The 27,079-nt window shown below is 35.7% G+C and overlaps 1 protein-coding gene across 3 annotated transcripts in view; it reads right to left on the bottom strand.

Moving 5' to 3' along the window:
- CEP128 (centrosomal protein 128) overlaps positions 1 to 27,079 on the bottom strand; it is a 488,113-nt gene that overhangs the window by 39,964 nt on the left and 421,070 nt on the right. For all 3 annotated transcript variants that reach the window (XM_033187243.1, XM_033187242.1, XM_033187244.1), the window contains one exon: positions 23,138 to 23,161. In XM_033187243.1, coding sequence (XP_033043134.1) covers positions 23,138 to 23,161 — 24 coding nt within the window. The remainder of the gene's footprint in view (positions 1 to 23,137; positions 23,162 to 27,079) is intronic.

Genomic DNA, 27,079 nt, shown 5'->3' with positions numbered 1-27,079 from the left:
TTTTTTCCTTTCGATAAGAAAACACCAAGAATGATTTGATGGAGAAGGAAAGACAGTGGAAATAAAGAATCATCTCTTCCCCTCGAGGATTCTTGAGACTGTCTCCTTTAATATCATTTTTGCCACTCCCTGATATAAAGAAAAAATAACAGACAAAGACAAATGAAGACTAGTTTAATGTTCTCTGTGTGCTGAACAATAAACTAGGCACTTAGAACTGTTTACAAGAAGGAGGGTCTTGAGATCTACAATCTACTTAATTGTAATCACTTCATTTCTTAAAACTGAATATAAAATGTACTCACAAGGGAAACAAATTTCAGAGAATTTGCAAAAAAACCATTTTTTTAAGTGATTGCATGTTAAAAAATGAGCAAAGAGTATAAGCCAAGGTTTCCTGGAAGATACTGTGTTTAGCAATTTTTGCTATGGTGACAGGTAAAGAAACTATGCTTCTAGATACACAGGTCCCAAACACGTGTAACCAGCTGCATGATGAACAGAGGTGGAAGATATGCTTCATTGGAAATCAGCATCCCTAATTTGTGGATATTCATAGTTCCAGTAATGTTACTTACTTGTGTTTTGTGATTTTTGGAATATGACTTTGCCCTGGCCTTCTAAGCTTCAGTATCTTATTTGGAAAACGGGGATAAATAATGATGGTCTTTATTATTCTACACCCACAGAATAATACATTCACATTCACTCTCTTACTTGTGACTATCAAGTACTTACTTGTGATAGTCACAAGTAGGAGAGCGAATGTAAATGTGCACTGAAAAGTGTCAAGTACTTTTCAAAGCAGATTTTTGTTTTTAAAGCTGAATCTCTGAGGTACCATCAACTCTAGTAACTTCTAAAAGGTGAAGAGGTCAGTGACAATCTAAAATTAGAGCTAATAAAAGCTAGTCAACAGAGCACAAAGCAGAAGCAAGCCAAACTTAATTAAAACTATATCTAATATTTAGAAATGCATTTACTATTTTACAGACATCATCTAAGATGTTAAAGTAATAGAAGTGTAATAGCACATAAATTACTTTTGTACATACTGTGCCTTCCATGGAGAATATTCCCTCCAATTTCCTTATCTGGTTAACATTTTTCCCCACAACGCTATCGAGCATACAGGAAATGTGAAAGAAATTTACAGAGCTCACCTGTATACCCACCACCTAGATTCAACTATTAACATTATGTTTTATATTTGCTTTATCATATATCAATCCATCTATCTATCCATCACTCTATCTATCCTTCGATCCAACTTATTTTTGGGGTGCATTTCGAAGTACATTACATACATTAATACACATTCCCTTACCTAATTCAGCATGCATATCATCAACTCCACTTCATTATGTTTTTAAATGTAGAATTTGCATCTAATGAAAAGCACAAATCCTAAGTGAACTGGTTAACTTTTATTTTCTTTCATATGTCAGCTTAGTCATCACTTCTTCAGGGAAGGCTACCTGGCTTTCTCTGATTCTGTGAAACAATCTCTCCATTGCATCATGAGCCTCGCTTTGATAACACTTATTGGAGTACTAATATTATATTCATTTGTGGGACCGATTAATGCTTGCACAAGCAGTGGGCAATAAACATCATGAGGGTAGGGAATGTCTGTCCCCAGCATTCCACCAAAGTGCCTGACCCAGGAGAGGTATTCAGCAAATGCTACATAAACAAATGAATGAATATTATTCGATGAAGGAAAGGTTTTCACATTTATTCAGTCTGCAAATATTTACTGAATGCCTCAGACACTGTTCTAGCAGTGAAAAGGTAAAAACTCTCTGTCCTCAAGAACAGAAATGGGAGAGAAACTAACATGTTCATAAAATGTGATGTCATAAACACTCTGAAGAAGTGTAAAGCAGGGTAAAGTGGTAGTGAGTGACAGGGTTTCTATTTTAGACACAGTGGTCTGTGACAGCCTCTCTGATATAATGGTTTTGGATCAGACGGAGTCATGAGCATTGTTAGAGGAAAGCAATGGGGACAGGATATGTTGCGGGAGGTCAGGGACCCAAATGGAGGGACCAGCTGGAGCCGCAGCAGAGGAACATAAATTGTGAAGATTTCATGGACATTTATCAGTTCCCAAATAATACTTTTATAATTTCTTATGCCTGTCTTTACTTAATAATCTCTGAATCCTGTTATCTTCGTAAGCTGAGGATGTACGTCACCTCAGGACACTGTGATAACTGTGTTAACTGTACAAATTGATTGTAAAACGTGTGTTTCAACAATGTGAAATCAGTGCACCTTGAAAAAGAACTGAATAACAGCAATTTTTAGGGAACATAGGAAGACAACCATAAGGTCTGAGTGTCTGCGGGGTTGGGCAAAAAGAGCTATATTTTTCTTCTTGAAGGGAGCCTACAAACAGACATGCAAATAGGAGAGATATTGCCAAGTTCTTTTCCTAGCAAGGAATATTAATATTAATACCCTGGGGAAGGAATGCATTCCTGGGGGGAAGGTCTATAAACACCACTCTGGGAATGCCTGTCTTGTGCAGTTGAGATAAGGGCTGAGAATATGCCCTGGTCTCCTGCAGTACCCTCAGGCTTACCAGGGTGGAGAAAAACTCCACCCTGGTAAATTTGTGGTCAGAGCGGTTCTCTGCTCTGGAACCCTGTTTTCTGTTGTTTAAGATGTTTATCAAGACAATGTGTACAGCGCTGAACACAGACCCTTACCAGTGGTTCTGCTTTTTCCCTTTGTCCTGTTCCCTCAAAGGCATGTGATCTTTGTTAGACCCTTATTAGCAGTTCTGCTTTTTGCCCTTTGAAGCATGTGATCTTCGTACCTACTCCCTATTCTTAACGCCCCCCCTCCCCTTTTGAAACCCTTAATAAAAACTTGCTGATCTGAGGCTCAGGGGGCATCATGGTCCTACCGAACTGTGATGTCACTCCCGGCAGCTCAGCTGTAAAATTCCTCTCTTTGTACTGTCTCTCTTTATTTCTCAGCCGGCCGACACTTATGGAAAATAGAAAGAACCTCCATTGAAATATTGGGGATGGGTTCTCCCAATAAGGATAAACTACCTGTCTGGCACTTTGCAGGAATGAATAGTGAAGAGTCTGGTGTGGCCAAGTAGGAGCTCGCTGTCAGGTGAGTCCAAAGATGTCCGGGGCAAGAGCTTTTAGAGCCTTTTTGGCCACAGTTAAAATTCTGTATTTAATTCTTATTGAGATGGAAGGTCTTTTGAGGGTTTGAGCAGAGGAGTGACATCCTCTCATTTACTCTCTAAATAAATATGAGGATGTTCTTTGGAGAGCGGACTGCTAGCCCCTCACCCCTAACCAGGAGAAGGTCTTGTGGAGTTTGGGAGTGCTGTGTGAGGGGAAGATGGGCATCTTACTCTTCGGCTGTGAACTTGCTGAACAGTAGCAGAAACTCTGAGACCCACCTCAGGGTGTCCTTTGCATAGAGCTCTGTCAAAAATGTACAGGGAGAATAGGCAGAATCCCCAGAAGGCCAATGGTGCCATATCAAATGCTCTTGATTTACCAAAAACACTCTCTCACCCCAAGAGCGTGCATTTTGTCTGTAAACTTCTGAAAATGTCACATATGTCCACAAAATGTTTTCTCTAACGTTTTCATTTGTGGCATCCTTCTGATTAAGGACAGGCAGCAAAGCGTAGTAAAAAAGATCATTGATAAGAAGAAATCAGGAGATACAAGGTTATAGCTCAGCTTTGACATTACCAGTTGTATGAACTTGGGCAAACAATTTAACCCATGGTTCTCAGTTTCTAAGTCAGGAAATGGGAAAATAGGATCTGAACATCTCTAATAACCTTTTTGGCAGTAGCCGTAGTCCACGGTAGCATTAACTTCTTCCTATAGCAGGTTAAGATCTGCTTTTTAAGCTTAAAAGGCTGGAAAGGGTATGGAGAAACAAAGATTTTATAAAGAGAAAGCAAACTAAGGAAAAAAAGTAGATATGGGGTTCTTGGGGTTAATATTTACCCAAGAATACCTATGGGGTGGAAAAAGCTTCACCCTTCTATGGCAGAAAGTGAAGCTAATGACTGTGTTAAAACAAACAAACAAACAGGAAAAAATACATTTTTGTTTCCTCGGGTGTTTACCCCATGAAATTACCAACTCCAAATATTTGTCATGGTGTATTTTTAGAAAAGATGCTTCCAAAAGTAGGCAATGAACTTGCTTTTCATTTTTTTCACCTTATAACTGGCCTAACTTAAAAAAAAAAAAAAAAAAAAAAAAACTCACAATTTTCCCCTTATCTAAATACTGCTGATTAGCTTCTGGTTTTATTGCCACAAATGTTACTCCGCATACTTTTGTTTCTCTCCTGAAAGCTTCTATGCCATCGTGACTTTATACATGAAGGTCTATCTGTCTGTAATGTTCTCTATACATTGCTTAAATTAGCTCACTGATTCTCCTGCAAGATTGGGCTTGGTCACTGCCTCCTCTAACATGATAGTTAAGAGCCTGGGCTCTTGAGGCAGTCTACCTGAGTTTAAACCCTGGGTTAGTCACCTACTGGCTATGTGTCTATAGAAAAGTTCCTGATCCCTCTACAGTGGGACTCAGTTTCCTAATTTTGCAGAGTTGTTGTAAGGATCAAATACATTAACACATGTAAAGTGCTTAGAGCAGGGCTTGGCATGTGGTAAGCACTCAATAAATGTTAGCTATTACTGCAGTGATAATACTAGTTATTATTATGTGAGCCTTTCCTCTAAACTCTGGGTTAGGTGCCCATCCTTAGTATTTCCTGTGTGTATATGTACCTCTCATCCTGTGTGTAATTATTTTGTAATGTGTGTTTACTTGTCTCTGCAAATTCCTTAAAGGGAGGATGATATTTTTACCTATATTGCCAGTGCTGAGTACTTGGTATCACACACAAATAAATTTCAGTTTTATTAAATAAAACCTTCTTATAATAAACATACACAAAGATACATTTAGACTGCAAATTCCTTACACTGCAAATTCCTTACACTACATTCAGAAATTACACTGCAAATTCCTTAAAGGGAGGATGCAAATTATACTGCAAATTCCTTAATTCATTACACTGCAAATTCCTTAAAGGGAGGATGATATTTTTACCTGTATTGCCAGTGCTGAGTACTTGGTATCACACACACAAAAAATTCAGTTTTATTAAATAAAACCTTCTTCTAATAAACATACACAAAGATACATTTAGAACTTAGAAATGTTGTGGCAAGAAAAATATTGCAAGATTATATTTTAAATGTAGAATTGAAAAATCGACTATCTTTGAGGGACAGAGAATATTTCTCAACAGACTCAAAATTAAAGAAATAATAAAAACAAAAAACAGAACTGAAAGAAGAATGAGGGGACAGTAAAGTTCCCCATGAGTTAAAGAGAGGAAGATGAGAACCAAGTCTTCTGTGGACCTAATTACGTGGCACAGGTGTGAGTGCTCTGAAGAGCAATGTGCTTCCTATGGATGAGTCGACAGGAGCTTAGCCCTGAGGGACAATGATGGGGACACCCAACATAGGGCTGATACTGAGAAATGCTAATCATTTCCCTGAATCCTGCAAAGCCCTGGCCCCAAGTCCTCAAGACACTCTCAAATAGGTAATCACATTTGTCTCTTCGAGCAGAGGGTCCTGATAAAGAGCTCTGATTAGGAATGATCATTGTTCTGGCTGAGGTAGGGTCCAGGTTGATTTATTTAAAAGCACCTTGGTGAGGTAAACATACTTAACCTTCTATGTTCTCAAAATAAAGGGCTATTTTCTTTTTTAGAGATGTCCTGTGTTCTCAAAGAGAACGACAAAATAAATTAATCAGTTTCCATTACTTCACACACGGCGCTGATGTTGAAAGACCATGTGAACAGCTAATCCCCTATACAGATGAGTTTCTTGTGACAGGCAGATCAGATCTAAAGAGAAATCCGGCAATGTATTTTATTTTTATCACTGTGGAATTGAGATTTATTTCAAAAAGAAGTGAGATCAACTATGCCTATATTTTTAAAGTTTACTTTCATAATTAATCCTTTTTTGAACACTCAGAAACACTCTTCTGGCTCTTGTAGCAAAGTGTTTCCCGGGCGACTGCTGCCAAAGCAGACAGAAGCGGAGACTATCAGGTATATTTTAAAACCTTCCAAAATCCAGCTGCACTGTCTCAAAGAATCCTCACTACCAAACCATACTTAGTTAAAAGTACCAATAATCTGAAGTTAGAGCAATATATTTTGACAAACAATTCATCTAAACAGCTAATGTTAAAGGTTAACTTTAAGTATGATTGAGATGCTCTATTAGGCTATGTCCTAAATGGCTGAACAAAGGGTATTAAAAGGGTACATATGGAGTACCTGTGAGCACATGTATGTATTTTTGAAGTTGGCCTGGTGCTGAATTTTCAACCACTGGCTGAGAAAAATGGATCATGAAAACCAGTGGATACAATACAGCTGACAATGTTATTTGGTGAACACATTCATCTAAGATTCGCCACAACCAATTGTTTTCCTGAAACTCCAACAGCTAGAAAGTCCTTCCCCTCCCCGCCCAAATGAAAACCATGCATTCATGCAACTGGACAACAATGAAGCTTTGTGGCTGGTGGTAAGTAGGAAAAAGAGCTGGTCTTGCCAAAACAATTTCAAGTTTTGAACTCAAGCCCCCTTCCCTACTTCATTGTACATATTCAACTAAAATGAATAAGTCCTGCAGCTTTACTAGACACATTAGTAACTAAAAGTAGCCAAAACCACACAACTTTGGACATTTCAAGTGTGCTATGAAAACTCTAGAAAACATGCAATACTCTGAAAATTAGGCAGGATTTCACAAAAGCTTATTAACAGAACTGGATACGGCATCCAGTCTTTCCTGTACTCAGCAAGCATTTACTAGTACCTACTATGTGCAAATCAAATCTACAACATCTCTATGCCAGACTTCATTCTGCTAAAGCTGACCAGATTCAGCTCAAGAACATTCTTTGGGTTTCTGAATGAAAACAGGTCAATAGAGATAAACATGTACATTATATCATAATTTTTCATTAAACATCTTTTTTTTCCCCATTAAATCGAAAACTCTTAAACATAGGGACTGTCTTAGTTTGGCTGCTAAGTAATAAAATAAGTAATAAAAATACCACAGAGTGGGTGGCTTAAACAACAAACATTTTGTTCTCATAGTTCTGGAGGCTGGGAAGTCTAAGACAAAGGCTCCAGCAGATCTTATGTCTGGTGAGCACCTGCTTCCTAGCTTATGTAAACAGCCACCTTTTTGAGGTGTCCTCACATAGTCAGGAGAGAGACCATCTCTCTAGTATCTTTTGCTTCTTATATGGGCACTAATTCCATCATGCAGGCTCCATCCTCATGACCTCATCTAAACCTAATAATCTCCCAAAGAGTCTACCTAACTTGCCAGCTTGCAAGTTGGGCAAAATCTCAGACCTTTACGGATATACTTTGGGCAATACAATAAAAATATGAAGTATTATGTAATAGGGATTATTTAGTTCATTGACTCTAACATCCTTCAATGTGATTCCATAATTCCTCTATTTTCATATTATTTTAGTTCTTTCTAGCACAGTTAGAAACAATTGATGAATAATGATAAAATAATTTCCAGAATGATAAAATAGCAAAATACTTCAAGAATATGAGATCACCAAGATCTATTATGTATCTGCAAGACAGAATGGGACTTACTCTATTTTAAAAATAAGGAAAATCTCTATTTGTGTCTTCATAGAAGATCTTTTTAAAAAGGATAAAAGTTTTTTTAAAAAATCAATACATAAAAAAAACTTTAAAAACCAAGATTGGGTTCAATTGACCCTGATGGTAGACTGAGAAGTAAACTACCTTTGAAAAGCTCTCAACCTTTTACCATCATTCTCAGAGTCCTCTTCATCCTCTTAATCTCAAGTTTCTCCTCCCTGTGAGTCTGCCCAAACCACTTCTGTGGAGTCTGACAGAACTTCAAACAAGAAGTACTTGTCCCGTGCCACCCTCTAGTGCAGTGCCTATAAGAAGGAACCAAGCTTCCTACTCAGTCCATTGCATGGAGAAGTTGGTTATCACATGTTGAATGGAGAAATGAATGAAAGGCAATGCGTGTGATGCAACAAAGGATTAACACAAGAGTAGTAAGAGGAAAAATTAGCAAAGGAAGATGAGAGGGGCAGTTTACATAATCCTAATATATCAGCAATTAGACTGATTTACCATAAAAATAAAGAACAACTACTAATTTGTTTTTAACTGTTTATATAGTTTCCAAATATAATGGTTTTGTAAATCAGTCCATTTGTTGTAATTTGTTAAAATAAGAGAATTTGTCATTTGGCGAGTTCATGACTGAGCAAACTGGTCCTTGAAGTTAATTCTGACAAATTTTAATGTTAACAAAAGGCTAAAATTAAGCTCCCTAGATCCTTGGACAGTTATGGAAAATAATGTGTGAGAAAGAATCTTACAACTGTTGTTTCAGTAGATTAAAAAGAAAAAATCCTGGGAGAGAAGACATGATACTATCAGTAGAAAAGACATGAAATTAAGTCTGTGAAACTAAGTAGGACAAAATCCAATAGACAGGAAAGCAGAGTAACACCAGGTTTTAGGGGACCGACACACTAAAGGCACATTCTTGAAGGACATGTTGAAGATGGCATAAATCAGTGATTCTCAACCATAGCTGTACATTACAATCATCTGGCAAGCTTTAAAAAACACTTGGTCCTACTCTGGGTCAACTGAATCTGGGGGTGAGGGTGTGTTGAACTAAAATTACTGGAGTTATTAAATAAGAACTCTAAATCTAAATTTCTTAGAGCCTACATGTAAAATAACTGAACTGAATTTTGGAGGTAAAATTAATATAACACAGAGTGCCAAGGCACATAACCAGAGTGGCAATACTAGGACAGAATGTAAATGTCCTGATTAATGAGCAAAACCTTTCCAGTCCACACACTGCTCTTGTTACTGGTAAAGGTAACGCATACATCAGGGAGGAATGTTCTTAAAATTTAGAAAAGGACTTTCCCATCCATTATCTCATCTGACCTTCTGAGCAAACCTGTGACACATGCAGGATAAAAATTAGGCCCATTTCCTAGATAATAGAAAGCAGGCTTGGAGAGGTTAAGTGAATCGCCCATGTGAAAAAGCCAGAATTCACAACCAGGTCTTCTAACTCCCATCCACCAGAGTTGGAGAGCACCAGGTTTTTGCCTTACCTTGTCACTTAATTCCTACACTTTTGGAATCAACGTACTCTTCTTCAAGCAAAAACTAATAGAGAAGTAGGAGCTTTGAAATATTTCACAGAAAAATGAGGTTTGAGTTAGAAATGAAAGTGTTAAAACAAAAATCAGAAGTTCTTGGAAAAGAAGATGTAAAGGAAGTACTTCACAGAGTCCAAACATTTTAACTCAGTGAGTCTATCTATGTTTCAGTGGCTTTCTAAAGCCACTATATGGTTAATGCCTGACAGCAATCAACCAACCATGTCAAGTCCTTTGCTGTGGATAGAAAACATAGGTAGCAGTGAGATGTGAGGAGAGAAAAACATTGCAAAAGCTCCAGAAAATCACTTACGGAAGACCAGCTAGCAAAATAATTAAGAAGTGAGCCTAAAGAGAACAACGAGGGACAGGCTGTTTTGACAGTTTGGCCTTTTACTGTTTGATGTTCAAATATAATATAATTGGGGCATATGATAGGATGAAATCATATACTAGTGTTAAATAATTGACAAGAGAACACTTTGGGTATTTATATTAATAGTGCTAATAGAACAATTTATACTCTCTCCAGCCTTCCATCTGAGATCAAAGTTTAATAAAAGCTCTAAACAAACTTTATAAAATCTTGTGTAAGTGGTATTACAGCTGTTATGCAGATGCATAGAAAAAGGTCAACTGAGGTGTTTAATATCACTGACAAAGCTCAAGACATAACTAGGAATGCAATCTAGGGGCAGGCCAACTCTTCAACATTCAAAAGGAGGAAAACTAGATCAAAGTTGTTTCATGAAACTCCATTTACCAATGAGCTTAGGGCATATTATGACCATTTTAAATATAGTCCCAAAATGTCCATACCCTATTTCTTCTTACCCTGCTCAAGGTAAATATGGGATTTGATTGCAAATTTTCTTCCTCCTCACTTTGTATCATTTAGTAGATACTTGCAAAGCGTTCCTTACATATATCTTCATTACTCTCACCAGTCACAAGTGGAGGATATCGAATAGAAAGAATGCTGTGTTGCTAATCAGGACATCTGAATTTTAGCCCTAGTTTTGTCACATTTAGAAAATCATAAACTCCTTTGGCCTCTAGACTTCTCTTGAATAGGGTGAGGGGTTTTGACAAGGATTTCTAGCATTGAGTTCTAACATTATCTAAAATGTGAGAACCGTGGCAGCAGGAACCTCGTCTGCTGTAAGCTTTACGACAGTGTTGAGACATGGTAGGGATTTAATAACTCATACATAATATAATATGATTAAACTAGGGTAAGTTGTTTGATAGTAACTATTGGCAACATAGAAATTTTGTGAAGACTCCAGATTTTTAATTCCTCCTATATTAGACTAAAGTCTACTAGGGAGAGGAATTTTTTTGTTTGTTTTGTTTTTTTGAGATGGAGCTTCTCTCTTGTTGCCCAAGCTAGAGTGCGATGGCGTGATCTCAGCTCCCTGCAACCTCCACCTCTCAGGTTCAAATGATTCTCCCGCCTCAGTCTCCTGAGTAGCTGGGATTACAGGCGCACACCACCACATCCAGCTAATTTTTTGTATTTTTAGTAGAAACGTGGTTTCGCCATGTTAGCCAGGCTAGTCTCGAACTCCTGACCTCAGGTGATTCACCCTCCTCGGCCTTCCAAAGTGCTGGGATTACAGGTGTAAGCCACTGCGCCCTGCTGGGAGAGAAACTTAAAGATGATCTAGTCCAGCCCAATCATGAAAAATAATAATAATAATTGAAATTCAGAAAGGTTAAATAATTTGGCCAGGGTCATGTGCCTGGCTATGATGGAGACATGACCAGTATCTAGATTTTCTGACTAATAATCAGATACTATTTTTTATCATATCACTTTCCATCATTTAAAACTAGTCATATAATAATTTTCAGCTAAAGACTGAAGGGAATTTGTTAAAATTAGATGCACAAAATACAAATTCTCCATATCAGATTTTCATTAAAGACTATTTAAAATGTATATAAAATATACTATTCTCACCTACTATATATTGTGAGTGTAATACAAATATCTTGTTTTATAGTTAAGTTAGGATCTTAAAAAAATATCAAATATACTCTCATTACTCTGAGATTTCACCCAGATAGGCTCTCTTAAAGACAGCAGAAAGCATTTCTTATATGTGTTGTATTTTACAGAAAGACACTGCCATTGTGCTTTACAATATACATTCATATTATCTTTACAATATAAAGCAAGAGCTTTTACCAAGAGAATGCATTGTTCTTAATATTGTTTAGAAAAGGCCTATAAAACACATTATCAACCAAGGAAGTTAGAAAGGCAGTATGACTACTTATCAGCATCAAATACAATGAGATCAGACTGACCTCCAAACACTGAGCAATTCAATAATACTAAATTCATCTGCTGGTGAAGTTGCATTCATTATGTAATTTCTCAGTGATACCTTTCCTATGTTATCCTGTTTATGAAACATTTGACAGGGCTGTAGAAAACAATTTTTACAGGCTGAAAGAAGCCTCACATTTTTTAAGTTGGTCATCACCTTCTGCCACAAGGTTGTAACTCTGTATAAACAGCCCACTTGTTTTAGCAGTATTTTCTACATTTGACCATAAACAATCATGTTGTTCAGAAGCTTAACCCTTTGAAGATATCCCTATTACTGGAAAACGTACATAGCTTAATACTGACTAACACAGAATATGGGCTGTGTATTTGGGGACAGGGTGGAGAAAGGAGAATGTCTAGATTGTTTCACCCAAGATCCCTCATGAGAGATTCATGAGGATATTTCCGTTTGCCCTCGATGCGAATATACAGAAGGTAGACCAACATTAGAGCAGTGGGAAACTTGGCAGAACGGGCTAGGACAGGGTTTGTGCAAAACCTTTTTCCGGTTTCAGTTTGAATGGGTTCCCAGGAAGTGTCAAGTCTGAACAAATCCAAAATTTTACAATGTAGCTCAGCCAAAACTGCTGGGATTCACCTGATTCTGGGTCAAAACTGTAACAGAGCACACTGCGTTTTATTTGGTGTAAAGCCAATTGGACTGAACCTTTCAGGCAACTTCAATGAGAGGCTCATAGCCTTGGCAAAACCAAAAATGAACCTAGCTTGATCTTTGGTTTTAAAGCAGCAAGTTCTGGCTTTGTAAAGAGATAAAGGCAAGTTTTCCTTAGCTTCAAGATTCTTACAAATACTTAAGAGAGGCACTGCAAATAATTAGCAGTTATTTGGCCAGATCTACATTATCAAGTCAGTTGTTTCCTGAGTTTAACAGTGGCACTTTAGTAAGTACTCTAACTCATTTGGGTCTATATATTCTTAAGTGCCCTAGAGCACAATTTAGTGTCCTAACAAAGAGTGATGGCTCTTCAACTTCAGTGCCTGTAGAGTGATTTGCACATGCAGCAGGATGAAGCACAATCAGTGTTAGATCCAGGGTAAAAAGGGAAAAAAATTAAAAATAAAAACTCCAACAGCAATTGTCTACTCCAACACAAACAGGTGAAGTAAATGTCTATGACATCACTTAGTCTGTAATTTCCAGAGACACATGGGCATCTTCTTACAAACTTGGACACCTAATCTTGAAGCTCAGCTAATGTGTACAGTTCAATGAATCTTTCAGAGATAGATATGCCTCAGACTCTACAGTGTTTTTAAAAGAAAAGTCATATTTCTAAGAGTTTTCCAGTGTTTTGTAATATTTCTCAATATAGGCATATGAGTATATATTTTTCTCTATACAGCTTTAGGTTAGGCTTTACCCCATTTTAAGTTGTGTTAGCTCTGTAAGTATATTTCGAAAATAAGAGAGAGAAGATTTTTTTAAGTATTTGGGAAGCTGATTAAATGCTGACTAATTGCAACTACTAATTACACATTTGCTCTAAGTCAATGGTTTTCAAAATTAAGTTTTAAAGCTATCTCTCTCTCACACACGTTTTTAAGTTATCTAAATGTTTTTAATCATAAGCGTAAGTAGTTGCAAAGGATGACATTTTCTTGCAATATTGTAAAGAATGACGTTTTCAAATAAAACTCATGCATATAAATAATATAAACGTATCCAGTAAACTTTAAATAACTCAGTAATTTGTTGCCACCATTTATCCACTTACAATATAAATATGACCATTGTTAAAAGACAGATTTTTTTCTGGTTCCTTTTTTCCCTTCAGTTTATACTAATATAAAATATATGTAAGTTCATAAGTGTTTTTATCATTTTGCCATACTTCATCATTCTCTGTAACAATGTATATATATAAATATAGAGAAAAAAATTGGTTTTTAAAATTCTCTGAGACCATAAAGCTCTATGTTATACATTTTTATAGACTGGATTAGCATTATAATTAATATTAGGTATGTTATGAAATTATTAAATGTGAAATGTAAAAAAAAAATCCAAAGCTTCCAAAAAGTGTATCTCTTAATGGAATAAATATAGCTTCCTCTTCTCCCACACTGAGTTAGTTCACATAACCCTAGCTAAATGTTAATTTTTGTTTGAATAAGACAGGGTTTCATTTCATTTCTATTCCTATTATTTCTATAGATTTAATCACAAATCTTGTTCACATAAAAAGCACATGAGAATGAAAGTTTTGTTATAACAATGTTACTCAATTCTTGAATGTTTTCCTACTCTTATGGTAAATATTACATAGTGATCTGTCATCAAAATTAATTTTAATAATCTATCAGCACTACGAAGTTCTCTTTTGACTTTGTTGAAAGCAAAGAATGAGAAACTACCTGACTTACCAAAGGACTATTACGCAGTTATTTAGACCATTTACTTCCTATTTCTCGAAGGTATGCCAAAAAGGCTTTATTTGTCAAGATTTATCATGTAACTGTTCTTCTTTTGTTTAACTCAACATATACAGGAAGGGTTGAGACAAATAAAAATCTTGCTAACTTTAACACTATTCTATTAGTGTAATATTTTTGATATATTTATTTTATCTTAGCATTAAATATGGTTCCATATAAACCCCAGACTTACAGACTGGCAAAGCCAGTCCTCACTGTCAAACCAATCAGCCAAATCACTCTTGCTTTATGGTACAAAAAGAATCTGACTTCATTTCTCAATTAAATGGAATGGTGTTAATGTGTGTCCCTGTGAAAACTGTCTCACTTTTGAATCATAATTCTAAAACAGATAAATAGGTAAAACATGGCGCTCTGCTAGAGTTTGTCACCTGGATGAAATAAGACACTGCTGCCTTCAATGATTTCTTATCAACACTCTCTTAGCTTTGATTTCTGGAGCTATACATCCTTTGATTATAGTAGAGTAGTGGAAGAGGTGAGGTTATTAAATAAAAATGTCTTCACCTCCCTCCCCAATAAACAGAATATATCTAATTCAGAACACCTCAACCCCAGTATCCCATATATCAAATACAGCTCTTTGTTCTTCACAAAAATATATGTGCAACTAAGAAGGATAAGAAGTCTTACCTCGGGGCCTTGATTAAAGAAGGCCAGCAGGCACAAAAATCTTAAACTACCCCTTTGCTTGGCACCTTAAAGTGCCTGGGGGAATTTGCCTCATGGAACTCAGGATGGGTGAGAAATAGGCCTGTTTTTTTGTTTGTTTGTTTGTTTTTGTTGTTGTTGTTTGTTTGTTTTTTTTAAATAAAGTGGGAGAAAGTCAATTATGAAAGGTACGATGGCCTTTCAAAGCAGAGTCATTTTAGGAGAAAGTGTATCTAGAAACTGAAGCTATAAAAACCAATTCTCAGTTAGCTGGGCGTGGCGGTAGGCGCCTGTAATCCCAGCTACTTGGGAGGCTGAGGCAGTAGAATTGTTTGAATGCGGGAGATGGAGGTTGCAGTGAGCCGAGATGGCGCCACTGCACCCCCAGCCTGGGTAACAGAGTGAAACTCCATCTCAAAAACAAAAACAAAAACAAAAACAAAAAACTATAAGCCAATTCTCTTAAAACTATTTGTGCCTGACTACCTCTTGGAAGATCTCTGTATACTCCCAGGGGCATGCTACCCCAGTTAGAACATGCTGTTACTTACCAGCTCTCTTTGAACATTCCTGTTGGGGTCAGCATTAATCATTTTGCAGTAAAAAGCTTTTAAAAAGTTATACTAACACGTTTCAGTTCCCTTCAGTTTTTAAAATTTTTTTTGGTGAAATATGTCATTGATACAAAATTATAAGTAAAATATATACATACAGTTTAAAGAAAATGACAATCGGTGGTTTTAATTAGTGTCTCCCTGATTGCTAATGAAAAATGTCTTCTCACATGTTTCTTTTTCAATAGAGATGCTTGCTTATGCCCTTTGACCTTCTTTTGTCCCTTTTAAAAGCTTGGATATCTTTTTCTAATTGTTTTTTAGGCAATAAGATTAGGACACAAATTGGTAGTCAGTTATATCTGCTACAAACATATTCTATGTGTGGCTTTTCACTCTTTTTATGTCGTATTTTTATTTGGTTTACAGAAGGTCTTAATTTTAACATGGTAACTTGAGTCACTTCTTTTATATGATCCATTATTTCAATGCCTTGTTTGCCTTTTTTTTTTTCTTCAGAAATCTCCTTCAGTTCCAGGGTTATGAAAATATTCAACAATTTTTTGTGTGTGTTCTAAAAATCTTATGGTTTGCCATTCACATTTTGGTTTTCTATCTTTCTTTCTTTTTAAATTATACTTTAAGTTCTGGGATACATATGCAGAACGTGCAGGTTTGTTACACAGTTATACATGTGCTGTGGTGGTTTGCTGCACCCATCAATCTGTCATTTAGGTTTTAAGTCCCGCATGCATTAGATATTTGTCCTAATGCTCTCCCTCCCTTACCCCCAACCCACCGACATGCCCCAGCGTGTGATGTTTGCTCCCTGTGTAAATGTGTTCTCATGTTCAACTCCCACTTATGAGTGAGAACACCACATTTTTGCATCTGATATGAGATAGAGGTTCAGTTTAATATTTTTAATACCATCTATGGAAAAGTTCATCTTTACTCCACCGATATGTGATGCCATTTGTGTCAGACATCAAGTTTCCATATGTATTTCCGTTTCTGGGTTCTCTATTTGATTACACTGACCAACTTATATATTCCTTTGCCAAGACAACACTATCTTAATTTCCATAGTTTTAATACGTTTTGATATATATTTAAGAAAACCCCCCTTACTTTGTTCTTCAGAAATTTCTTGGCTAGAGTGTCTTCTCTATAAAACACTTGTGATTCTTTTTAAAGTTTTTTTTTCTCTTATGTACTTTGAATTTTTTGTTACTTTTGCATTGGTATAGTGTTAATTACATTTTCTTAGTAATTGTTGCTTGGAGTTAGAAGTAAAATATACTGTTTTTTAATCAAAGAAATTGATAAACTCTATATTTTTTCATAATTTAACTATGAATTCCTTGGGCATTTTATATAAACAAGAACAGTATTTGCAAATATCAATTTTACTGCACTGGCTAGGACCATCTGCACAGTGTCTAACAGAAGCTGTGCAACAGCACGTCCTTTGTTCCTGGTCATAGAGGAGGATGTCAGCATTTCAGTGCTAAGGTGATTTACCCATAGACTTTTTTTCCATATGACCTTTATGAGATTAAGAAAGTTTCCCTCTATTCTTAGTTTAATAGAAGGTTTATGATGATGATGATGGTGGTGGTGGTGGTGGTAGTGGTGGGATCAATGCTTCTTATTCATTTACGGGGATGGCCTTTTCAAATTTTATTTCTCCCTAATCTGTCACTATGCTATAAATTACATTGATTAATTTTCTAATGTTAAACCAACTTGTTTAACTCAACTGAACCGCTGGAACAAACTCAACTTGTTCATGATGTTATTCTTTTTAAACATTCCTAAATCTATTTCGCTAATCTTTTGTATAAATTTTTGCATTCGTGTTAATGACTAAGGGTCTAAATTCCCTTACTTATTCTTATGCTTGGTTGTAGCACAAACACTATGCTGACTCAGGATATAAACTGGGCATGTTCCCTCTTTTTCTAGTCTCTGGAAGAGTTTTATAAAACTGAAATTATCTGCCCCTAGAACATTTGGTAGAACTTATGTATAAAATTATTTGGGCTTGGTAGCCCTTTTCTGATTAAATTTTAATTGACTAAAAATAGTTGAAAAATTTTTTTAATTATTTTTTAAAAATTTAGTTATGCTATTTCTTCTTCATTTTTGAAAATTACATTTTTCTAGGAATTTATTTCTCTAATTTATAATTAGAAAATTATTCAGAATACTTTGCTATGTGGTTAAATTCTCCAAGACCTGTAGTTATATCCTTTTTTTCCAATCATAATGGACAATGGTCTTTTTTACTATGATTCGTTGGTCAAAAAACAGACTTCACTTTGTTAGCCCTGTTTATTGCGTGTTTTTTTTTCTATTTCATTAATTTTCAGTCTTTATTTTTTCCCTTCTTGTGTTTTCTTTAGGTTTTACTCTTTTAATTTCCTTTTAATATCTTATGTTGGGTGATAAGCTCATTAATTTCCATCCCCTTTTTTTTAACATAAGCACTAAAGCCTTTACATTTCATCATAGATAACACTACTACTATATCCCATCTATTTCAACACATTAATATTTTAATCATTCAGTTCTATTCAAAATTTACACTACCTTTTTTGACCTGTGAATTGTTTAAAATTTGCTTTGTAATTTCTAAAAGCCTATGGTCTATATGGTTATTTTTTTGAATCTTAGAGCTAGCTATGACTGTGTCACTAAGTTCTGGTCCATGGATATGAACAGAAATGGTATGTGCAACTTCCAGTTTCCACTATTTTCAGTTTCCACTGCAGGGGAGTTACATGCCCTCCCTTTCCTTCATTTTTCTAGTTAGTATGCAAATATAAGGGCAAGAGGTGGCATAGGCATTGGATAATGAGGACAGAGCAACAACATATTGAGGATCACGGTTCAAAAGACAGAAGGAACAAAAAGACAGAAGGAACGTAGCGTTCTAACACCATGGGGACACTACCTGCCAGTGGATAGCTTATGTTTGGATTAGCACATGAGATAAATTAATTTTTATGTTACTTAACCCACTATTATTTTGAGTGTTTCTCCAACTTTAACTAATACAAAGGTATGAGAATCAACATTGTCATGGTATTAATGGAAATGAAAATAAAGACAGATTTAAAGGGTGATATGAAAAACTGCATTTATATCACCAAAGTGAATTGCCTTACAATCCCTTTCACTTCCTGAAAGGAGCCTTACTGTAGTATCTATATTTTCTTTTCCCCCATGACCTCCCACTTACTAAGTTTGCTAGTTTAGTTCCTTTCTCTAAACAAGGGTATGCACTTTGCCTTTGCATGCACTCTGCTCTGGCACCAAACTGCCCCTACTCCTAATTTTCCAAGCACATTTCTAAGGCTGGATTCCCTCCAATGTGCACTTTCCCTCTTCCTGCTTGCAGTCTCTTACTATTCCACACCGTCCTGCACACTGTCACTACATTTATAGACCCCATCCACTGCACCACGATCCCTCATTAAAAGCCACCAATGGCAGCCTATTGGTGTAATACCTATGCTCCCACTTTCTACCTCCCAACCTTGAAATGCAGGTGGCAGAAAATGTAAGGTGATCACAGCACTCTTTCTGGAAGAGCAACCAGAAAAAAATCCTTCCCAACAGAATGTTTCAGTAACTAGTACTGACCAGTATGAACTAACATTTGGGAAGGACCTATTTAGATTCTGTTATAAAAGATCCCTGATGTAAAAGATATAAAACTCTGATACAAAAAAATCAAGTCTAAACTGCTTGGTTTGTATTTCAGAACACCAGAATGACCCCTCTTACTCTCTCAAACTGTTATCTATCTCTCTCTACATTATCTCCTATGAACCTACAGGGAAAAAATGTGAAAAGACTTTGAAATGGAACAGAAACTTACTAGGTATCTTCAGTGAAGACCTAGTTTTTGCCTAGCACACCTATCTCGGTTTTCTGATTCTGTGGGATCTCTGTGCTCTCACCATCTTTGAGTTATTTATAACTTTATGAGTTGCAGGTAACTGATAACAATACAAATAATTTTTGTTCACAGACAATAAATTTTGTCTGGTAGGGTTCCATTGATTTTCCTTCCTCATTGCAGAAGAAGTCAATTTTGCCTTTATTTAAAATACATTTCAGCACTCTGTAGTGCTTATATATGTGTGGTTGTTTAAATGCTCCTTTAAGTCATTTGTAACTTCTTGTTCATTCCCTCATTAATTAATGAGTTAAATAAACACATTTGTTACAAGTTAATTTTATATGTGTATGGAAGTCATGACTTTACCTTAAAAAATCCTTTTAACAACCCCTTTTGTTCATTACTGTCTTAGACTTTGATTACATCTCCAATATGAAAGGTCTTCTCTGGCTCTTTCTACCTGACTACTGATTCTTCATATTTCAGAAATAAATTTAAGCTCCTTATCATGTCCTCAAACTGCAAAATCTATCATTTTCACAATGAACCCAGATCACAATGATGCCTCAGTTTTCTTTACAATTATCTTTTCTTCAAAAATAGCTTCTGAAAATGCATTATCTTTTTCATTCATGGACTGTATTTTTTTGTTGTTGTTATCTTTCATCATTAATTCATTTAAATGAATGTGTCTTCTTTACCTAATTAGAGTACAAATTCCTTGAAGGCACTGATCACAATTTACTTTCCTTTTTTCTTTCTTGGCATCAACACACTGCCTCATATTGAGCCCAATACATTTCCACTGCTGAGTCCCATCCTTGGCCCATGAGCTGGGGCTCTCAATCAAGGTTTTTGTTTTCCCCATATAATCACTTAGCTTTATTTAGGGAATCAACCCATTCTGTTTTGGCTGAAGGTGGTTCCATCCCAGTAAAATTTACATTAAAATTTAGTGAAGATGGTTAGAGCTTCTGTGAAACACCAAATAGAATATAGTATTGACCAGGAATTCTAGGAAATAAAGAATACATTGCCATGTTTCTGGGGAATTTCTCACAACTATTGGACCAATGCTGTTTATTCCTAAGTACAGTCTTATGTGAGGTTGAGACACTTGCAGTTTGACAGTCATTCTTTCATTCTACAAATGTTTATTGATTGTCTACTATATATCAAACATTTTTGACAGACCCTGGCAATGCATTTGCAAATAAAATGTAGTTTCTAATCCAAAGAGCTTACCTGCTATTAAAGAAAGAGAGGGAAAAGTTGAGGAAGACAGGGAAAAATGAGCATGTGACTGTGACCCAAGCAGATAGATGCTTAGGTGGCAAGCTAAATCAAATTTCTTATTATGATGAAAAGGTGATCTTCGTTTCAGGTATTGTAACTACTGGACTGCTAAAATCAATCTACTGTAAATAATCCTAATGGAATGGTGAAATTTCAAACATTTGCAGATTGGTAACACCATGATACATGCCCTACATGCAACACTTTCGGTACTGTTAATAACAACTCAACCAAATATGGACCAACAACATTTTTCTGAGTTTTAAGCCCTGACTTGAGAGAGAATAATAAATGATCTTGAGATAGCTTTCAGCATATTTGATTTTATGAACTATAAAGTGTTTTATCAGTTGAATAGTCTACCAAGTTCATTAAAATCTGTCCCTTAAAATGTCATATGAAATCAAAGGACTTCATAATATTTGATCATTAACATTATTACTGAGCATTTTAATTTTTATGGTTTTATTTATAATTATTTCAAATTGAAACTATCAAAAAACTACTGCTGTTTAAAACCTAGTCCATTTAATCAATTTTATTTTTCCCATGACGACTTTTTATTTTTACCTTTATTCTTATGGGAACCTTTATGATAGGACATTTATGATTCTATTCCTATGTACTTTGTTAGTGAAGAGGTTAGATAAAAAATATTAACAAATACAAATAGTCATTGTTGCTGATACCATTTTCAGTTTTGCACAGTATATAGGTAGAATTGAAATGATGAAATAAGAAGTAACAAGCAATCACATAATGGTAACGATAACATTTGTTGGTCCTAAATATTTTCACATGCATTTTCTCTCTTAATTCTTAAAGCAACCTGATAAAATAATTTTAATCACAACCATTTTACAGATGAAGAAAACAAGAAAGAAGTCATCTGCTAGGTGTTGCATAAGCGGCATTTTGTACACCATATCCAGGTCTTCAAACTCAACAATTATGTTTTTGTTCAGATTTTTTTAAAAAGCATTTAATTTGCAGGCCAAATTCTGTTGGCAAGTCACTTTCTAGGGGTAAGTAAAATACATGTGGAAGAACACTAAACATTTTATTCACCAACAATGTCATCATACTGAAACTGAGAATAGTGTACTTTCTAAATGGCCCATTTAAATCTCAGGAAGAAGTTATTTATCCATAGGGTCTGGACACCATCAATCAAAATCACTTGCTTGCATATTACTGAAATGTGGTCCATAATCATCTTTCCTCTCTTCATACTCACAAATAAACATTTCATTTTTTATTAACCTTATTATCGAAATATTTTTTTCCTGCTTGTTAAAAATATAAAAAGAAAAAAAATCACCACTACTAAGATACTTCTAATATTTTATGTATTTTCTTAGTCTTTTTAAATGTAAAATATGCACACTTAATATTTTTATCACTCTTTACATATCTTTATTTATCACTTTTTCATATATTAGCATGGTAATATTTACTTTTTTGAAAACCTGACTTTTTATGGCTGCATAGTATTTCATCAAATACTTGAAAAACAGAAAGGAATAAAACTAAAGTCTATAATTCTTCTGTAACTTATCACTGTTGTGAGTTTTGCTTACTCTCTTCCATTCTTTTTTTATATGCCTGTATTTCATCATTAAAGTATATACAATTTTATATATTGAAATTTTTTCCATTAATATTATAAGCCTTTGCATAACCACTGTGGCATGTTGGGTGAAAATTCCATGCACTACAGAACCATAATTTTATTGACAATAAGTTGGGTTGGTTTTCTCTTAGTTTTGTTTTTTTTTGGGAAAGAGTCTTGCACTGTTACACTGGAGTACAGTGGTGTGATCGCGGCTCACTGCAATCTCCACCTCCCGGGTTCAAGCAATTCTCCTGCTTCAGCCTCCTGAGTAGCTGAGATTACAGGTGCTCACCACCATGCCCAGCTAATTTCTGTATTTTTAGTAGAGATGGGGTTTCATCACGTTGGCCAGGCTGGTCTCGAACTCCTGACCTCAAGTGATCCGCCTGCTTCAGTCTCCCAAAGTGCTGGGATTATGGGTGTGAGCCACTGTGACCAGCCAAAAATAATTTTTCAGTGAATATTGTATGCATCTAGTCTTTACATCTATGAGCTTGAAAAATTATTTCTTAATAGTACATTCCTACAAGTAAGATTATTCAGAAAAAGTTGGCATGCTTTCATTATTCTTTTTGTGACATTGGTGGGTGAAAATGTTTATAAAAACCAAGAATGTTAAAATCTTAGACATGAAAGATAAATAGCAACCTGATCTCAGTTTCTTATCAACCAATCCTTTTAGTGATTGTGAAATACAGTAAAAAATATACCAAGCATTGATTACATTTAATATATTTTTCATAAATTAGTACATCTTGACATGAGAAGTACTGAGAGATGTGACCACTTAAGCACGCCCACATTTTTATTTAATTTTTTTCATTTTAAAGTCTATATCCACATACCTTTTAGATACAGTTTAGCTTGTTTTCCCCTTTGACATCTTAGATGTAGTTCTAGAAATGATTTCTGAAACTGCTTCCTTTGGTGTGCTCTGAAATCCACATCAGGAGACAGCAGTAATTCTGATACAAGGAGAAAGAAAATGCCCCAACTTACCGTTTCTAATGCAATTACACGGTCCTGCAAAGAAAGCATAATATATAATTATAAAACAAAGGCTGTTAAAAATTGTTTCAAGTTTACTTCATTTACAGGTATTCTATTTACCATCTATTATTAATAATTTTTTAAAAAATGTAAAAAATGAGAACTACTTGGAATGATCTCTATAGCAGAAAAATAGTCATCAAAGAATGACTGTACTTTTTTTCATCTCATTTAGTGTTAGGACCATAGGGTTTAAGAGTAAATACTACAATTCAATGAAAGGAATAGATCTTACCACTTTTGCAATGGTAAGATTATTTATAAGGATATAAAATGTTAGATTTGATTATATGAATCACAACTAGACAAGAGTAGTGATATAGACAAGGAATTAAACACATATATTAGCTCTTAATTAGGTATACAGTGAAAAAGGTAGTCTCCACAACAAGGTGAAATTCAGACATATCTTCATCAATTAAAATAAATGAGTAAATCATTACTGAAAACAAGGCAGGAAAATAAATCAGAAAGATATGGCACATGCAGCCAATCCTGAGCCCAGATAGGCCTTCATTGTCTACAGCATCTTAGAATGTTTATAGGATTGGCTTTAAAAGGGGTCATTGATAACAGTGCATCAAAAGTTAAATGATTAAGAAAATGTTTGTATTCTCAACTCCATAGTTGTATTCTCAAGTCTTTCCAGAGGTGACATCTATAAACAGGAAGTCTTTACTAAATAAATAAAGACTGAATCTGAGACAAAGCAGAGTGTGAAGATTTAAGAAAATGAAAAATCATCCTCTTTAAGGAAGACTGAGGCCATTTGTCTTTGTTTTCTCTCATTTTAAGAACTGGAGGAGGATGGGTGCAATGACTCATGCCTGTAATTCCAGCACTTTGGGAGGCTCAGGTATACAGATCACAGGAGACCAGGAGTTCAAGACCAGCCTGGAAAACCTGGTGAAACACCGTCTCTACTAAAAATTAAAAAAATAGCCAGGTGTGGTGCTGCGTGCCCATAATCCCAGTTACTTGGGAGGCTGCAACAGGAGAATTGCTTGAGCCCAGGAGTTAGAGGTTGCAGTGAACTGAGATCATGCCACTGCACTCCAGCCTGGGCAACAAAGCAAGAGTACAGCTCAAAAAAATAAAAATAAAATAAAAGAACTAGAGGAAATATGTGGAATCTAGATTTTTAAAAACAAAATTAACTAATCATCTAAAGAAGCATAATGGTTAATACTGAGTGTCAACTTGACTGGATACAAGGATGCAGGGTGTTGATCCTGGGTGTGTCTGTGGGGTGTTACCAAAGGAGATTAGCATTTGAGTCAGTGGGCTGAGGAAGGCAGACCCACTGTTAATCTGGTGGGCACAATCTAATCAGCTGCTGGTGAATATAAAGCAGGCAGAGAAATGTGAAAGGGGAGACTGGCCTAGCCTCCCAGCCTACATCTTTCTCCTGTGCTGGATGCTTCCTGCCATCGAACACTGGACTCCAAGTTCTTCAGTTATGGAGCTTGGACCGGCTCTCCTTGCTCCTCAGCTTGCAGACAGCCTATTGTGGGACCTTGTGATCGTGTAACTTAATACTTAATAACTCCCATTTTTATATATATATATATATATATATATATATATATGTATATACATGTGTATGTATATATATGTACATACATGTGTATATGTGTGTGTGTGTGTATATATATATATCTCCTACTAATTCTATCCCTCTAAGAGAACTTTGACTAATAAAAGAAGTAAAGAGAGAAAAATGGTGCACAGAATGACTCAGCCCAGGTCTCTTGTGGTCCTGTAGGGACCCACATAGACCTATGACACTTAGAAGCAGAATGAACTTGGCCCCTACTGGCATTCTCTCAGTATCACATGAAATAGAGGGCTCACTTCTAAAGAGTTCTGCAAACTAACTTCCAGCAATCAGACTGGGAAACAGTTGAACATTTCTACCCTATAAACATTTGGTTATGTGGGCATGAATTAAATGAATACATTATGCAAAATTAGCCCAAAGCAGACTGTTTCTAGCAATATAATCTGTTTAATTGCATTTTGTTGGCATACTTAAGAGGGCCTCACCCTTGCCCTCATAATTTTCATAAAATAACTGCTATTTTGTTGGTGATTTGTATATTGTCACATTTGAGCACTTCATAATAAATGCGTATGATGCCTCAAGGGGGTTTTGATCTATTGTTGCCAGGCATCTTATTCATTGTGCATCTGGGACAAAAACCATTCAGCAATACTTTAACATCCTTTGCAGATTGAACAGAACCTCATTAGATGCCTTATACAGAGAGAAACAGCCTTTGGGCAGTATCATATTTCTATGAACCATCTTGGAAGGCTGAAAATATTTACAGCCCTATTTGGGCCTTAAGTTTTCCTTATACCATGGGTTTGTGGGTTGTTATTAGTTAAGATTAACGTATTTTAAAAGCATACCTAGAGCTGCTTTTAATATTTTAAATTTTCATATAATGTCAAAACAGAACAGAATTAAACTGTCTGTCCTAATTCATATCTTAGTGTTTAGCAAAGACAAACTGATAGCATTGTAAGTTGTGTATGAGTCCCTTCATTTTACTTAATTTTTTATTTTAAAGGAAATATGTGCCTAGTTTTTGTGACTATGGACTCAAATGGTCAAGACAACTCCATTTTGTTGAAATATGAAGGTCAAATATACACATACACACACACACACACACACATATATATATACATACACTTATTTTTCTTTTTTTGAGATGGAGTCTCACTCTGTCACCCAGGCTGGGGTGCAGTGGCGTGATCTTGGCTCACTGCAAGCTCCACCTCCCGGGTTCACTCCATTCTCCTGCCTCAGCCTCCCGAGTAGCTGGCACTATAGGTGCCTGCCACAACGCCTGGCTAATTTTTTTTTTTATTTTTAGTAGAGACGAGGTTTCACCATGTTAGCCGGGATGGTCTCGATCTCCCAACCTCGTGATCCGCCCACCTTGTCCTCCCAAAGTGCAATAAATAAATATATTTGAATCCACTTTAGTTATGTTTGTTTCCTATAACCTACTCTATTCCAAAATGGTACTGAGATAGTTTTCAATAAAAAAATTGTATGCCAAAAAACATGAGAAAATTAGAGAAATAGAAAATTTAGTTCATTAACCTTACTTTCAATAATTCAATATGCCAATCAACAACAGCTAATAAGATACCAACCATTGTAGTCAATTACTGATTTTGTCTAAATTATAGTTTTTAGTCTCAATTGTAGGCTGTAAATAAAGCAAGAAATTATTGCTAGTCTTTATGAACTTCTTACTTGATTTTAAAATTTAAAAAATGCATTTTGAAAACTTAAGTGGTTATGGTTGACACTGTTTTATATAAAAAATTATGCTACTGTGTACCATTACTCTCAGCGGAACATAAGCCAAGAACAGTGTAGCTTTTCTTTCCTTTCTTTTTTTTTTTTTTGGAGATAGGGTCTCCCTCTTCATTCAGGCTAGAGTGCAGTGTCACAGTCAGAGCTCACTGCAGCCTCTGTCTTCCAAGCTCAAGTGATCCTCCCACCTCAGCCTACCAAGTAGCTGGGAGTATAGGTGTGCACCACCACACCCAGCTAATTTATTTTTTACTTTTTGTAGAGATGGGATCTCACTATGTTACCCAGGGTGGTCTTGTACTGCTGGGCTCAAGCAATCCTCCTGCCTCGGCCTCCCCAAATGCTGGGATTACAGGCATGAACCACCATACCCAGGCCATTATTGTAGCTTTGATATGCTTCATGATTAAAAAAGAAAAAGCCAGTATATGTCCTAGAATGAACATATAATTACAACGAAATAAATTATAACTCCATAACCTCTCCCATTTTACCCAGAGCTGCCTTTGTAATTTTTCCCCCTTTTTCTTTAATCTACAATTTTCATTTAAACA

The sequence above is a fragment of the Trachypithecus francoisi genome, unplaced genomic scaffold (genome assembly GCF_009764315.1).
Source record: "Trachypithecus francoisi isolate TF-2019V2 unplaced genomic scaffold, Tfra_2.0 Lachesis_group3, whole genome shotgun sequence".
NCBI classification, from domain to species: Eukaryota; Metazoa; Chordata; class Mammalia; order Primates; family Cercopithecidae; genus Trachypithecus; species Trachypithecus francoisi.
The sequence above is the reverse complement of the archived record's forward strand: the minus strand, read 5'-3'. Positions and strand labels throughout refer to the sequence as shown.